The following is a 16155-nucleotide window of genomic DNA, read 5'->3' on the forward strand; positions in this document are numbered from 1 at the left end:
AAATTTGTGTTTTATTGAAAACTATCCCACTACCTTTCCTTTCATTGTCGTCATATTTACATACCAATCACTCTGCTCTACCATTCATTTATTGACCCTTCTTTAATACATCTGCATTTTAGCCCATGGTTCCTATGGCAACTCCTATTTGCATGAGAAAAAGAGTTGATGGAGAGATGGTGTGTGTGTGCAGTGGGAGCATGTAGCAGTGCATTGCGCCTCCTTCATTAATGCTAACGCTGTTTGGGCTAAATTTGTTCTGTTCAGTACCTCTGAGGGGTCAGGGCCCATTTATAGCAAAACATTCATCTCTCTTTTGGAACAGCTTCATTTTTGCAACTCAACAGAATGAGCATGTATGTAGACTTACTGATGTTTGCTATTTTGGTCTCCTTGCAGATTGCACTTGCATTAGTGCTCACTGACAAAATAAAATTTGTCCTTTACAGAGGTGTGGGAACATGAAGAACGATGCAAAAAATAGAGCACATCTTCCTAAGGGTGTGCCTTATGGATTTGACTTGTAACAGTCATCGTGGTAAACTTTTATACCTTTACAGGCCATTACCTTTCCCAAAACTATGGTTCACTGCAAAGGCTGACGTGACAGGTTACAGGTTGCAGAATAGGGATAAATGGGTGTCTGATGAAAGAATGTGAAAGGACCCGTCTGAATTCAAACAATGTACAGCAACTTTTTCATAATGTGTTATTTAAAGTTCTTTTACTATGTTTACGCAGACTGCTTAAAGATAACAGCAATCGTTTTTGAATGTCATATCCTTTATTTGAAGCAACTTATGCTCCATTATCTGATTTTGTAATAGTTTAAGTTTTCTAATTTGTAGGCTTGGAGCACATTTGGTTTGCTATTGCTGGTTTATACTGTAATTAATGGGTTTTGTGAACAATTTATGCAAACATTTTTAACATTGTTATATTGTGATTTTAAAGGGGTCATATGATGCGATTTAAATTTTTCCTTTCTCTTTGGAGTTTTACAAGCTCTTGGTGCATAAAGAAGATCTGTAAAGTTGCAAAGACTAAAGTCTCAAATCCAAAGAGATATTCTTTATAAAAGTTAAGAGTCAAAACGGCTCATTTTAACATGCCCCCACATGTCTATGTCACGATGTGGGAAGATTTGCATAACACCTCCCAAATTTCACGCAAATAAAGAAGGCGTAACTTTTATTCTTGCTGTAGTATTGTTGTTGCCGCCGCCGCCATGTTGTGAAGGCACTGTGTTTCGTTGTGAAAGCAAAACTACTTTGTTTGGCCTTCGAAAAGAGGACAATATCCACTTCTTCATGCCTAGAGCTGATCCGTGCTGGCCGCTGAGGAAATATATCAACTTCGCTCTGTGGATCGCCGGATCGGCTTTCACCGTGGATGAAGCAGAGTCCAGCCCGGGGTTGTCACATGTGGTTGCCGCAAGCCCGCTGGCCACTCCTTCGTCGAATCCGCCGGCCGCGCTGTTCTCAAGCCCGCTGGCCTCCGCTCACTCAAGCCTGCCACTCACTCTAGCCCGCCGTGTGTGACGCTGTGTGTTTCGTTGTGAAAGCGAAACTACTTTGTTTGGCCTTCCAAAAGAGGACATGACTACAAATCAGTGGTTAAGTTGTATTTACAACACTGTTCCAGAACAGTTCAACCCTAATATTCAGATGTGTGCAGTGCATTTTATGGAGGACTGTTTCCTAATCCTGGTAGAGTAGCCTACAATGCTGGCTGTTCTGACTCACAGACTGCAAGTACGTTTTCATATTTAAAGGATTTGCCACTGATGATTAAAACGTGAGTTTTGAGCAGTGTAGAGTAGCGCTTTAGTGTTTTCGTTTCTCCGATCACAAATGCAGACATGGTTTTATGTTTACATGGCGCGATGCAACGCAATGGGTAAAAAGACAGTATAAATCATTATAATCCGTAATTATGTCCCCACTGGATGCAACAAATGCCTCGTTTATAATGGGTTTTAATGTTTTTGTCTCGTTGCTCCGGCCGGACACGGCATCACAGTATGGTGTTCACACGCTTAAGGTGTTCGGCCAATCACAACGCAGATGTGCCAATCAGAGGTGTGCTCTGATTGGCCAGAGCACACCTCGCTTTTCAGACCGATGAGCTTTGTAAAAATCGGTGCGTTTTTCAGAAAGGCGGGGCATAGAGGAGAAACAATAATGTACAGTATGTGGAAAATAATGTTTTTTTAACCTTAAACAGCATAAACACATTTCAGTACACCAAATACACCAAAATAATTGTATTTTTAGCAACATCATATGACCCCTTTAAAGCACTTGATTGATCACACATAGAAAAATGTATGTTTAGTGTGTGTGTGTGTGTGTGTGTGTGTGTGTGTGTGTGTGTGTGTGCTCAAAAGCATATATGAGTCAGTTATGTGAATATTCATGACTCAGCTGTAAGCTGAAAGAAAGGAAAATATGGAAAGGAAAAGGTAAAAGAAACAACATACTTCAACCATGAGAATTTTAACAATATGACATATGTTTAAAAGATCAGCATGGCAGGATGAACCTATATGGGCAATTTAAAAGGCATATAATTACCATTAATTCATTATCAATGTTTTTAATAAGCATTTCATTTTTCTAAGACATCAGCTGGGCAGCACTGATGGAAAAGTATTGGAATGGGCACTGGATGCTTATTGATTTTAAAGATGGGAATTTTTAAGGTTTGTTGGTTTGCAGATTTGTTTTTGGTTCAGATCTGTGAATTATATGGTACTGAGCTTCATAAAATGTCTACAATCAAAACATAAGGTCCCGCTCCTTGAACATCTGATAATGGTTACTGAGTGATTTCATGTCGACCACAGACTTTTAGCCTTCATTCCAATTATTCACTGCTTGGTGCAGTAAACGTGGTAAATCCCTAAATGCACCTGCGATCAACAACAATTGACTGTTTGTTAAGCCCTGCCCACTTTATTTACTCATGCTCTCTCAGTCAAGCTTTATAGAATGTTACACATGAATGAATTTGAGAACTGTGAAATTGATATATATATATATACACACACACACAAATTGTGATTGGATGATGACAGGTGTCTGTGATCATTCTCAAGTCAAGTGTCGTGATCAGCACTGCTGCTGCTGTTGCTGTTGTATCAATCAGTGGTTAGAGCAGCGTAGCAGTCAATAAACGGGACAATGGAGGTCACGTAAGGGAAACATCAATTAAGCCCAATATATTTGATGTCCTGGCTAATACGGGACAGTTGGCAAACCTATCTGTGGCAGACAGCAACAGTAGTAAAGTTGATCATTAAAGTTGTTACGGTGAAGGTTTGGTTGTTTATGGCACTGTAGAAGAAAACTGGATGACATTGACAAATACGTTTAGTCTTTTATGTGATCTTTGAAATCTGATATAATGTATTTATTATATAGTTTAGCTAAAATGGTTACTTGAAGTCATTTGAAGCCAGTTCAGATCTTACATGTTATTTTGTGACTTGGGTTTTTAAATAATGGACAGACCTATTAGACCATCTAGAATTTTTTACATTTCATGCATGGATTGTATGGAAAAATCTGCAGAAATCGGAAGAATTGATTGACGTATGGGTAAATGTGTTGAAACGGAGAGAAACAACACTGAGATGCCCATTCAAGCCTTTTATTTGAATAATAAGTTAAGTACTGTTTGCCAAATATATTATAAGGATCTGTGCATTTGCACCCTCAATCACTTGTTTCCTGCTTTCAGTGGGTCTCCACTGTATGAGACAAATGACTGTGATGTAATTTAGCAGCGCTAAGGGGTCTTGAAGGTCTGCCGTGCAGCAGAAATTGAGGTTGTTGGGGATTCGGTGCTAAGGCCTGGCCTTCTGAAATGGAGAGAAACGGGTAGCACATACAGAGCCATAGCCACTAGTGCACAGAGTTGCTAGGTAACAGGTAGCATACAGTTATGTAATGTGCCATCCTCCCAGTTTACATGTTTTATGGTATTCCTCTGGAGAACTGGAGCTATCTCAGGCACAGGGAAGTTTCCCTTAGCACATCCACTCAGACCCAGCAGATCCTTTCTGTGTTCATTGAACTCTTCGTGCCTTCTCAGTCATCAGTCCGAAAAATCAGGGAGGTGGAAGCATGCAGTTCATTATTTCTCGTGTTCTTGTTGAGGTTATGCATGGAATACTGTGTCGTATTTGCATATGCAAAGGATTTTCCTGTCCATATTTTATGTTGTACCATCCTGAGATGCTGGGCTGCTGATCATTTTACTGGAAGATTCATTGAAATGCCACATTCAAAACTGTCAAAAAATGCTGTTCACTGCACAAAGCCTTGTTATTTAAACATGGTTTTTATTCATTTGTGCTAATTGTCATCAGTTTCTTGCAATGCCCAATGCAGTTCAAATTCACAGGTCCTCTCAGTGAATTTGAGAGACCTTCTAGTGGTTTTTAAATAAATGCTGTTTTTTTTCTATATATCAAAAATCCTAAAAAAAAATGTATCACGGTTTCAATAAAAAATGTTAAGCATTTTTAACATCGATATCGATAATAAGAAATAATTGATAATAAGAAGCCTATTAGAATGATTTCTGAAGGATCATGTGACACTGAAGACTGGAGTAATGGCTTCTGAAAATTTAGTTTTACCATCACAGGAATAATTTAAATATAAAATATATTAAATTAAAAATTAGACATATATTACACACCATCTTTTTGTTTTCTTTTTTCATGTTTGTATTTATTGGTGATTAAGATAAACTCTGACTGGCTCATATTTCATCCATCACTGTAGTAAGTGAGATTCTTTGTGTAGTATTGTAGTTAAAATGTATTTCTATTCTTTCTGTATTACAGTATTATTTCACAGTCAGCTTCAGCCATGAGAATCAGAAGGCTCTGGAGCTTCGTACAGAAGATGTTAAGGACTGCGATGAATGGGTGGCAGCAATATCACATGCCAGGTAAGTAAACTCTTTCAGTGAAATTTGAAAAAAATAATAATATATACTGTTGTCTACTTCAGTCGACAGGAAGGAAAAGAGATTAAATTACCATGTTTGTTGCTACTGTAGCCTGTTTTGGTTATGCATATGCTCTGTTTTTTGCAGAAATATACATTTATGTGCATTTATATCCAAATCCTGTAAGTTCAGTCCTTGTACGTTTTTTCCCGCTTTGTTGGGATGTGCTTAGGAATGAGTTGATTTAGACAAGAACTTGCCTACAGAGAAAAGAAGACTGTCTTCTCATAATGGCAGGATTCTCTGCTTTAGTTTATGCTCCATATACTCATCCATTCACACAGTTTAATGTGAAGGGGGAAAATAAATGAAGAGGAGGATTCTTTTTGCGAAGTGGACAGATTCCATGTCTCATTATCTATAATTAGCCTGAAGCTTGTTTAAGCAGTCTTGGATGTTGCAGAGGTTCTGTTGGGAATATTGTTTGTTTTTAGTAATGAACTTCGAATTTGAATTCTCTGTTGGGAACTAACAAACAAAGCACAACATGTTGTGCCTTTAATAACAAAGAGCCGTAATGCAGTCAAGGACAAATGTGCATTTTGATATGTTTTCAGTTTGTTTATGTTCATGTAGGAGTTAAGGCATAAAGGGTTAACCCTGTTAAGAGAAATACTGTACATTTATATACAATATACTGTTTCAAAAATATATCCAATTGTTTTATAAGGTGAAAGAATTGTGCATTTTTGCACTTAAACTAAAAACTAAACAGAAAACAAAATGGTCTGTGATTTATTACTTACTGTGATTTAGTAGTTTTCTTAGTCTTTTTGTGTGAGCCTTGTTGCATGAATTGACACAACCATATCAGGATTTTCTTTGAACCAAGACTTTCTGAGTTTTGAGAATCATAGTGGAAGCAAATAATAGCATATCGCATTAGTATAATAAGATGTAATTTTGATTGTTTACTATGCAATTTAGTTTGTAAACATTAACATTTTATGTATAATAGCAGTAAAGCTTGATAAAATACACTACAGGTTAATGAGGTCTGTGTTACAAAACTGCATATCCCATCATCCTTTTTTGTCAGCTTTAATAAGACACCTAACCATGATTATTTGCTCTTCATTTTGATGCAATAGCACTAAAAAGCATGCTATAATATAAAATTGCTAAACACATCCACATTATCAGTGACTTTCGTCACTTCTTTGACTAATTTACATCACTTATTTCTATTGTCACTACTAAGACACTATACACTACAATGTTTCAATGTTTTTTGCTGGGTTTTTTTTTTTTTTTTTGGAAAGAAAATTATATTTTTATTCAACAAGCATGTATTAATTCCATCACAAGTGACAGTAAAGACATTTTCCGTCACAAAAGATTTCTATTTCAAATAAATGCTGTTCTTTTGAACTTTGTATTCATCAAAGAATACTTAAAATGTATTAGTTTCCACAAAAATATTAAGCAGCACAACTGTTTTCAACATTGATAATAAGAAATTCTTGAGCACCAAATCAGCATATTAGAATGAGTTCTGAAGGATTATGTGACAATGAAGACTGGCGTAATACCTGCTGAAAATTCAACTTTGCCAACACAGGAGTTAATTACATTATAAAATGTATTCAAATAGAAAAAAGTTATTTTAAATGGTAATAACATTTCACAATACTAATGCTTTTTTACTGTATTTTTGATCCAATAAATACAGCCTTGGTGAGCATAAGAGACTTCTTTCAAAAACATTTTAAAAAATCTTATCAAGCCCAAACTTTTGAATGATAGTGTATGTTTGGACTATATGTGTGGTTCATGCATTTGATTATTTTACCAATTAAGTAACAGCAGATATAATTAACAGCTTAACATATACGTTTTGCAGGTATTAAATAATATATGCTCAAAAGATACTCTTTCATAATCAGGTCTAGTTTATTTTTAAGGAGAAGTGGTTCTGAAGAGCAGGTCTGTGTTTGTGATGAGGGTGGATGGTGCTCCGTTCTGGTCTCAATCTGTACTGGAGGACTATTTTGGCTGTTTATCTCTGGATGCCCTGCAGCAGTTCTAAATCTGTGTGCATAAACATGAAGGTGTCTGGATTTGCTTGCTGTTTTGAGATAAGCGTTGCTCCAACAATTCTGTTTAATTGTTGAATTTGAGCATTCACAGTTTGCTCTGATAAAGTGTGTGCTTATGGGGTTACGTGTTAACACTGTGTCTCTGCTAATGAGCTTTATTTCTAGTATAACGTGATGTTCCTCATTGTGTGGAGTGTGTGCGCACTCATGTTTGTATTTGTATCCTGTATGCCTTTGTGCATGGATGTGAATATGTGTGTGTTTGTAATCACAATATGTGTGTGTGTGTGTCTGTGCACTGGTTTGGTGGTTTATGAGGACACAAATTTGTATAATGACATGGGTATGACACAGGTATTACAATATCAAGGTGGTTTATGAGGACACTACGTGTGTCCCCGTAATTCAAAAGGCTTAAAAGACCTACTAAATGGTTTGTTTGAAAATCTATTTGAAAATCTAAAAATGCACAAAGTTTTCTGTGAGGGGTAGGCTTAGCGTTGGTGTAGGGCGATAGAAAATACAGTTTGTACAGTATAAAACCATAATGCCTATGGAGAGTCCCCGTAAGAGGACAATACCGACATGTGTGTGTGTGTGTGTGTGTGTGTGTTCTGTGTGCAGCTACAGAAACCTGGCCACCGAGCATGAAACACTCATGCAGAAGTACCTCCATCTACTCCAAATCGTGGAGACCGAGAAAACAGTTGCTAAGCAACTTCGACAACAGATAGAAGATGGGGAGATCGAGATTGAACGTCTAAAATCAGAGGTAAAATTTGTAATTCAAAGTGCAGTAGGGATTGTTTATCTATAGTGAACATGCCAAAATCCAGTCGAATATATCAGCAATTTTACTGTATATCAAGTTGATTCTGTCTCTCTGAAGTGAAAATGTTGTCTGGGAAATAAGTGCAAAACTAAATAGTAGATGCACTGTTTGAACAGCTAGTCAACTTGTTTAAGGAAGCCCTGTATAAAAAGGTTGGTTTCAGGTTCACCTGCACATGGTTTACATAAGATGTGTTTGCACAACAGAATTGAAAATAACGCAGTGGTTAATACTGGCATTATGAAATAAGTGAATTAAAAAATAAAAACTAGTATAATTGGAAAAACTTAAACTAAAATACATTTTAACTTACAAATAACAACTAAACACTATTTAATTTGATGTTTTGATACAGAATATATTTTAAAGGTTTATCATGTACTGTAAAAAATAAAGAAAAACAGCAGCTGTGGTGTAAAATATAAAATATATGGTGACAAGGTGTTTTAGGTATTGCAGGATGGCATACTGGTACCTGTATATTTTACCCTAAATTTCATAAATTTGACAATAAAACAATAATCCAACAATAAAACAATAAAGTCATATAATATTAATATACCAATCTACTTCTGTCAAAATCTGCTGTTTACTTTAAAATATACAGATAACCAGTTTGTAGCTCCAAAAACCATAAATGTTACATTTTAAACCATTTACAGTTTTGGTAAAGTAAGGTAACTTACAGTTAACCAATTAACAGGTTTTTACTTTAATTTTTAAAGTGTGGGGTGGCAGTTTGTAATGCCTGATCAAACAGAAACACAATCCCTGCGCCCAAAATCGCATACTTCCCTACTATATAGAATGTGAAAAACAGTATGTGAGGCGAGTAGTATGTCCGAATTTATAGCATATACGAAAAACAGTAGGCGAAAAGTACCCCGGATGACCTACTTCTTTCTCCCGGATTCTGAAGTGCCCATTCGATGGACACTTTACTATCCCATGAGGCCACAGGAAAGGATTTATGAATGGCAGTGAAGCGACGCAACTGACGCATGTAGGTCATGTGACTGTAACAACATGGCGGATGTAGTATGTCCGAATTTCATTCATACTACCCAAATTCTTACTATGTAGAACATACTTTTTTACCCTAAATTTCATAAATTTGACAATAAAACAATAATCCAACAATAAAACAATAAAGTCATATAATATTAATATACCAATCTACTTCTGTCAAAATCTGCTGTTTACTTTAAAATATACAGATAACCAGTTTGTAGCTCTAAAAACCATAAATGTTACATTTTAAACCATTTACAGTTTTGGTAAAGTAAGGTAACTTACAGTTAACCAATTAACAGGTTTTTACTTTAATTTTTAAAGTGTGGGGTGGCAGTTTGTAATGCCTGATCAAACAGAAACACAATCCCTGCGCCCAAAATCGCATACTTCCCTACTATATAGAATGTGAAAAACAGTATGTGAGGCGAGTAGTATGTCCGAATTTATAGCATATACGAAAAACAGTAGGCGAAAAGTACCCCGGATGACCTACTTCTTTCTCCCGGATTCTGAAGTGCCCATTCGATGGACACTTTACTATCCCATGAGGCCACAGGAAAGGATTTATGAATGGCAGTGAAGCGGCGCAACTGACGCATGTAGGTCATGTGACTGTAACAACATGGCGGATGTAGTATGTCCGAATTTCATTCATACTACCCAAATTCTTACTATGTAGAACATACTTTTTTAACTGTCGCAAAGTAAATTCAAATTCAAATGTAGGACAGTACACGATTTCGGACGCCTTTTGTGTGAATGAAAATGTAGAATTTAAGATTTTTGGCTAATTGACTAATGATGTGCTAAGCAAGTACCATGAGCCATTAGTCTGCAAAACAAGAACAATAATTTACTGTAACTAATATTGAAAGAGTGCAGATACGCACACAAAAAAAATTTCTGCCCCTCTAATCGACTAGTCAGTTGTTGGATGACTAGTCAATTATCGTGACCCAAATTACATGCTCATTTCTTTTCTGAAAAGGAAAAGGATAGAGAGAATGAAAAGTGGTGTGAGAAGCATTTGGTTTTGAAGAGCTTTCTCTAGACTACTTTGCACTTCACTTTGCATCTCTGCTCATAAAAAACGGCTCTCCAGGAGAACTATGATCCCTGCTGTATACTTCATCAGCCAGATCAAATAGTCATTTTACTTTAAAGTGCAAATGGAGCTGGCTGTATGAAATGGTGTGCTGAATATGCATGACCCCAGATGTATTGTGTGAGTCGCATCCTTGGTCCACAGCATAATAAACTCTTTCAGTCCGCGTCCAATAAATGGAGCACTCACCTACAGACTGTGCTGGCTAGCTCCCGTCTCTTTTGTGTCCCCAATGTTTCCCTTTCAAATTGCAGGGCCATGTAATAATTTGAAAGTTTGTGCACCCTAAGCATCTGAAAATACCCGAGCGGCATCTGAGAGCTTTGATAGGGCGAGTGTTTGTGCCACACTGTGCTGACACTTATTTGGCCTGACTCAATCACTTTGTCAGCATGCTGGGAAGAAGTGAGGGAAGGAACTTTTTTGCAAAGGAAGTGTTGACTGCCATTTTTATCTCTGTTTTGTTGCAGATTGCAGCAATGCTCAAAGACAATGAGAAGATTCAGTCGAATCCCACCACTGCTCCTAGCGATGATGATTCAGAAATCAAGAAAATCAAGAAAGTAAGACTTTGACTTTGAATTACACAGCTCTAGTCCAAAACCTAGTGAGCTGCCTACGTAGGCAGCATCCTAACTGTCATAGAACCACATAAGTGACTGAGTTCATTTGTTTTTTAATTTAGGTTTAAATTAGGTATAATTTTGTTTTGTGGACTATAGGTATAAACATTTGCTATGTGAAATTGCTTATTCGTGGCAGTACTACATTTAAACAAGCAATTTTTATTATTACATTTTTCAGATTCTGCAAGGTGTACTGTTTGTAAATTTATGACCACATCTCTATATTGGATTAAATCAATACATATTTCTATGGATAATTTTCAACATTTATTAAAATATACAGTAAGTTAATTATTTATATATTTAAATATTTTATAACCACTCACCTCGTCATCCATCTTGCTTTTTTTCAGTTATTTCCCTTAACCAGGAAATTAACGTCTTAGAATTGACAAGACAGTTGACCCTGAGTGGTCAGCTAAATATCTACAGTGGATCTAAAATATGAATAGTTAATTATAACTAGTTATGGTTAATTATTCATATTTCCCCATGAGCTGATTCGCTACAGCTATGTGAAATTGCTTATTCGTGGCAGTACTACATTTAAACAAGCAATTTTTATTATTACATTTTTCAGATTCTGCAAGGTGTACTGTTTGTAAATTTATGACCACAACTCTATATTGGATTAAATCAATACATATTTCTATGGATAATTTTCAACATTTATTAAAATATACAGTAAGTGAATTATTTATATATTTAAATATTTTATAACCACTCACCTCGTCATCCATCTTGCTTTTTTTTTTCTTCACTGAACTTGTTGCAATGCTAAAAAATGCTTCCAACGTTTTAAAATAAGCTTCACATTGAAAACAACTATGATGACTTTTTAATGTCAAACTTAGTGTCTTAAATTATATCATTTAAATTTATCATTTTAAATTTATCATTATCATTTAAGTGACATTTTCTTAAATTTACAATCTAGTGTTATTGCTAGTATTATCTAGTGGCATTTTCATGTTTAATGAAGTCGAGTCTAAAACTAAAATTAATCTGTGGCCATTTTTATTTGATTTTAGTTATTTTTGGAGACATGAAAATATAGTTTTAAATATATTAATATAATATGTTTTAATATATTTGTTAAAATATGTAATATGCAAATAATAAAATACATTTGTTGCCATTTTATTTGATTTTATGCAGTTTGGAGTCATGAAAATTTAGTTTAAAAATATATTAATATACTATATTTTAAAGTATGCAATATATAAATTGATCAAATTAATATATGGCCATTATATTTTATTTTATTTAGTTTTAAAGTCTTGAAAATGTAGTGTGAAATGTATTAGTACAATATATTTTAAAATATATATTAAAATATGCAATATACAAAAAAATTACATAGTTATGTTTTAGTTATATACATATAAGTAAACTATATTTGCATAACTCCCGAGCTAACTAAAATCAAATCAAAATTCTCGCAAATTAATTTAATTTTTTTATTATTATTATTATTATTTTTGGTTTCTGTTAAAAAAAAAACATTTGAAGATTTGTATGTTACATAAAAATAAGAGCTGTGAGTGCTAAAATGATGTACCTCCACAGAATCATGCACGATGAGGTTAGCGAGACGGAGAACATTAGGAAGAACCTCGCTATCGAGCGGATGATCGTGGAGGGCTGTGAGATTCTCCTAGACACCAGCCAAACCTTTGTCAGACAAGGTGAACTCCCAACACACACACACAAATCCTCCTGAGCGCTCTGCTGAAAGGGGCCACATATCCCTGATAAGAAGACAGTTGGATTCTCCTTTCCTTCTGTTCTTTTCTACAAATTGTCACTCTTGTTACTCTTATTGTCAAGTCTCTTATTGTCAAGTCCCCCACCTCCCTCTTCTCCCCTTCCCACTCCAAGGCTTTTCTGGGCTGCCCTCTTTTCCCTGCCAGCACAAAGCGGAGCGTTAACTCAAAGGATTGGGCACTCTAATCCTGCTATTCTCTGTAGAGCACAGTGCGTTCAAAGACCAGACCAACTCTTTCATTTCCAAGTGTAATCACATTTTTACCAGTCAAACTTGGTGTTGAGCCCAGGATCGGAAAAGTCACTGACGCGCTGCAGGATATGAAGACACGAGGAAACTGATAAGAGCATATGTCAATCCAGTATTTCCCCTTGTGCTGGCATAGTATTTGTCTGTTCTTCATTTCCCAGCCTTACCTGCAACGCTAACGTATCCTGCCCCTACATGCCTGTTTTTCAGGATCTCTGATACAAGTGCCCATGAGTGAGAAGGGCAAGATCACCCGTGGCCGACTGGGCTCTCTGTCTCTGAAGAAGGAGGGAGAGAGGCAGTGTTTCCTCTTCTCCAAGCATCTGATCATCTGCACTAGAGGCTCTGGAGGAAAACTACACCTCACCAAGGTGAAGCCTCATGCACTTCATTACACAGTGCATACTAGGCTGGGGTGGTATGAAGAAGATATATATGCCAGGACAGTTTTAAAGCTGTTTCAGCACATATTTTTCATTCTTTTGTTTTCATTCATTCTTAGGAGATGAGGGAACTTTTCTTAGATTTGTTAGCTTTTCAATGAACTTGTAAAAAGAGACATTGCCATTAAAATGTAATAAAGTAAAATAAAACTAAAAATAATCTAAAAATAACAGAATAAAATTAAAAATTAAATAATCTATTAGTAGTAGTAGTAGTAGTAGTAGTATTAATAATTTGTAGTAATAATTGTTTTTAATGAATGGCCAACAAATTATCACCTTTTTAAAAGTAGTTTTGAGATTAAGTAACTTTTATATGATTTTATAAGATTTCACTTTGCCACATGGAAATATAATAAAAATAAATATAATATAAACTGTAATTAATAGACAACAACAATAATAATAATAAATAATGCTAAATATGCATTGCTTCTTGGAAATAACATAATAAAGAATATAATATAATTGTCTAATTAATCAATTAATTAAGATCGTGGAGGGCTGTGGAGGGCTGTGAGATTCTCCTCAAACCTAGCCAAACCTTTGTCAGACAAGGACACACACACACACACACACACAAATCCTCCTGAGCGCTCTGCTGAAAGGGGCCACAGATCCCTGATAAGAAGACAGTTGGATTCTCCTTTCCTTCTGTTCTTTTCTACAAACTGTCACTCTTGTTACTCTTATTGTCAAGCCCCCCACCTCCCTCTGTCAGACAAGGTGAACTCCCAACACACACACACACACAAATCCTCCTGAGCGCTCTGCTGAAAGGGGTCATAGATCCCTGATAAGAAGACGTTTGGATTCTCCTTTCCTTCTGTTCTTTTCTGCAAACTGTCATTCTTATCACCTCTTATTGTCAAGCCCCCCACCTCCCTCTTCTCCCCTTCCCACTCCAAGGCTTTTCTGGGCTGCCCTCTTTTCCCTGCCAGCACAAAGCGGAGTGTTAACTCAAAAGGATTGGGTGCCCTAATCCTGCTAGTCTCCGTAGAACACAGTGCGTTCAAAGACCAGACCAACTCTTTCATTTCCAAGTGTAATCACATTTTTACCAGTCAAACTTGGTGTTGAGCCCAGGATCGGAAAAGTCACTGACGCGCTGCAGGATATGAAGACACGAGGAAACTGATAAGAGCATATGTCAATCCAGTATTTCCCCTTGTGCTGGCATAGTATTTGTCTGTTCTTCATTTCCCAGCCTTACCTGCAACGCTAACGTATCCTGCCCCTACATGCCTGTTTTTCAGGATCTCTGATACAAGTGCCCATGAGTGAGAAGGGCAAGATCACCCGTGGCCGACTGGGCTCTCTGTCTCTGAAGAAGGAGGGAGAGAGGCAGTGTTTCCTCTTCTCCAAGCATCTGATTATCTGCACTAGAGGCTCTGGAGGAAAACTACACCTCACCAAGGTTCGTTAATACACAATCTCAAAAAAAGTATATATATAGATAAATATGGTAGTATGGTATAAGTATAGATATATATGGTAGGACAGTTTTAAACCTGTTTTCATTCTTTTCTTAGGAGGTGAAGTAACTTAGAATTGTTAGAAATTCAATTAAATTGCAAAAATAAACATTGCCATTAAAATGTAATAAAATAATAAAAATAATCTAAAATTAATAGAATAAAATATTTTTAAATAAAATATTATTATTATAATTATTATATTAATAGTATTATTAATAATTTGTAATAATAATTGCAGCCAATAATTGTTTTTAAAGAATGACCAACAAGTTATCACCTTTTTAGAAATATTTTTGAGATTAACTTTGCCACATGGAAATATAATAAAATAAATGTAATATAACATGAAATTAATAGACTATAATAATAATAAAATTATGCTAAATATGCATTGCCACTTATAAATAAAATAATAGAATATAATATTAATTATCTAATTAATTAAATAACAACAACAACAACAATAATAATAATAATGTTTTAATGAATGACCAGCATATTATTAACTTTTTCAAAAATATTTTTAAACCTAATTTAACCTTTCTAATATTTTATTTATTTTATTTATACACCATGTGTAGTATGGTATCATATTAAAATATGTGCTGTCGCAGGCTAAGCAGAAGTACCCCTTTTAATATAAAAAAACACTTGAAATATGCCTTCAACTATTTATAGAGACATATAATTCAGATCATTTTTACATTTTATTTTATTTTTATTTTTTGTTATTTATATACAATGTTTCTTAATTTCTCAGAGGATAATTTTTGAATGTATCTGGTGTGTTGTTAAACCAGTGAAATGTTATGTTGTGCCCAGAAAATGGTGATTACCACCTTCAGCTGACTGTAATTTTACCACATTCAGTAAGCCACTATTGCTCTTGGTCTTTAGGGAAATTCAAGAAGGAGATCCTCACAGTAATCACTGTTTTAGTACGGCTGCTATTGATTATTTGATAGATTCTCAGAGCATGTCTGACTGTTACTTGTCTCTGGATGGCAGAATGGAGTGGTGTCGCTCATTGACTGCACACTGATAGAGGAACCAGAGGGCACAGATGACGAGTGTACGTATCAAAACTCTTGATTTAATCTTAAGCATACCATAAAATATCTGCAATAACAAAAGAGAGTTGACATTTTGACACTGATAAGAGACCTCTGTACTTACCCGCTTTTGAGAAGCATCAGTTGCCACTGATATGGACATGTTATGGAAGTAGATCGGACCACAAATCTAATCACAATAGACCTCCACTAGATTTATTCCAGAGGCTCACTAAGTTATCATTTTTCTCTTCAGCCAAGTCAGACAAGAGCGGTCAGGACATGGAGCACCTGGATTTTAAGATTGTGGTGGAGCCCAAAGACAGCCAGTCCTTCACCATCATCCTGGTGGCCTCCTCGCGGCAAGAGAAGTCAGCCTGGACCAGTGACATCAGCCAGGCATGTCTGCTCACGTCAGATAACACTGAGTGATCCACACAGCCCTGGGCAAGACCTTCGCCTTTTACTCACGTCCTGTGGTTCAAATACTGTCCTCACACTCTTTTTTTCTCTCTTTCTCTCTC

The 16155-nt window shown here is 35.8% G+C and overlaps 1 protein-coding gene across 1 annotated transcript in view; it reads left to right on the forward strand.

Annotated features, from left to right (window-relative positions):
• Window positions 1–16155, forward strand: part of rasgrf1 (Ras protein specific guanine nucleotide releasing factor 1) — a 34862-nt gene that overhangs the window by 6151 nt on the left and 12556 nt on the right. The window contains exons 2-9 of the mRNA XM_016233050.1: window positions 4859–4965; window positions 7689–7836; window positions 10486–10578; window positions 11222–11238; window positions 12211–12329; window positions 12869–13029; window positions 15588–15651; window positions 15888–16030. Of these exons, the coding sequence (XP_016088536.1) occupies window positions 4859–4965; window positions 7689–7836; window positions 10486–10578; window positions 11222–11238; window positions 12211–12329; window positions 12869–13029; window positions 15588–15651; window positions 15888–16030 (852 nt within the window). The remainder of the gene's footprint in view (window positions 1–4858; window positions 4966–7688; window positions 7837–10485; window positions 10579–11221; window positions 11239–12210; window positions 12330–12868; window positions 13030–15587; window positions 15652–15887; window positions 16031–16155) is intronic.

The sequence above is a fragment of the Sinocyclocheilus grahami genome, unplaced genomic scaffold (assembly GCF_001515645.1).
Source record: "Sinocyclocheilus grahami isolate Dianchi unplaced genomic scaffold, SAMN03320097.WGS_v1.1 scaffold424.1, whole genome shotgun sequence".
Lineage (NCBI taxonomy): Eukaryota > Metazoa > Chordata > Actinopteri > Cypriniformes > Cyprinidae > Sinocyclocheilus > Sinocyclocheilus grahami.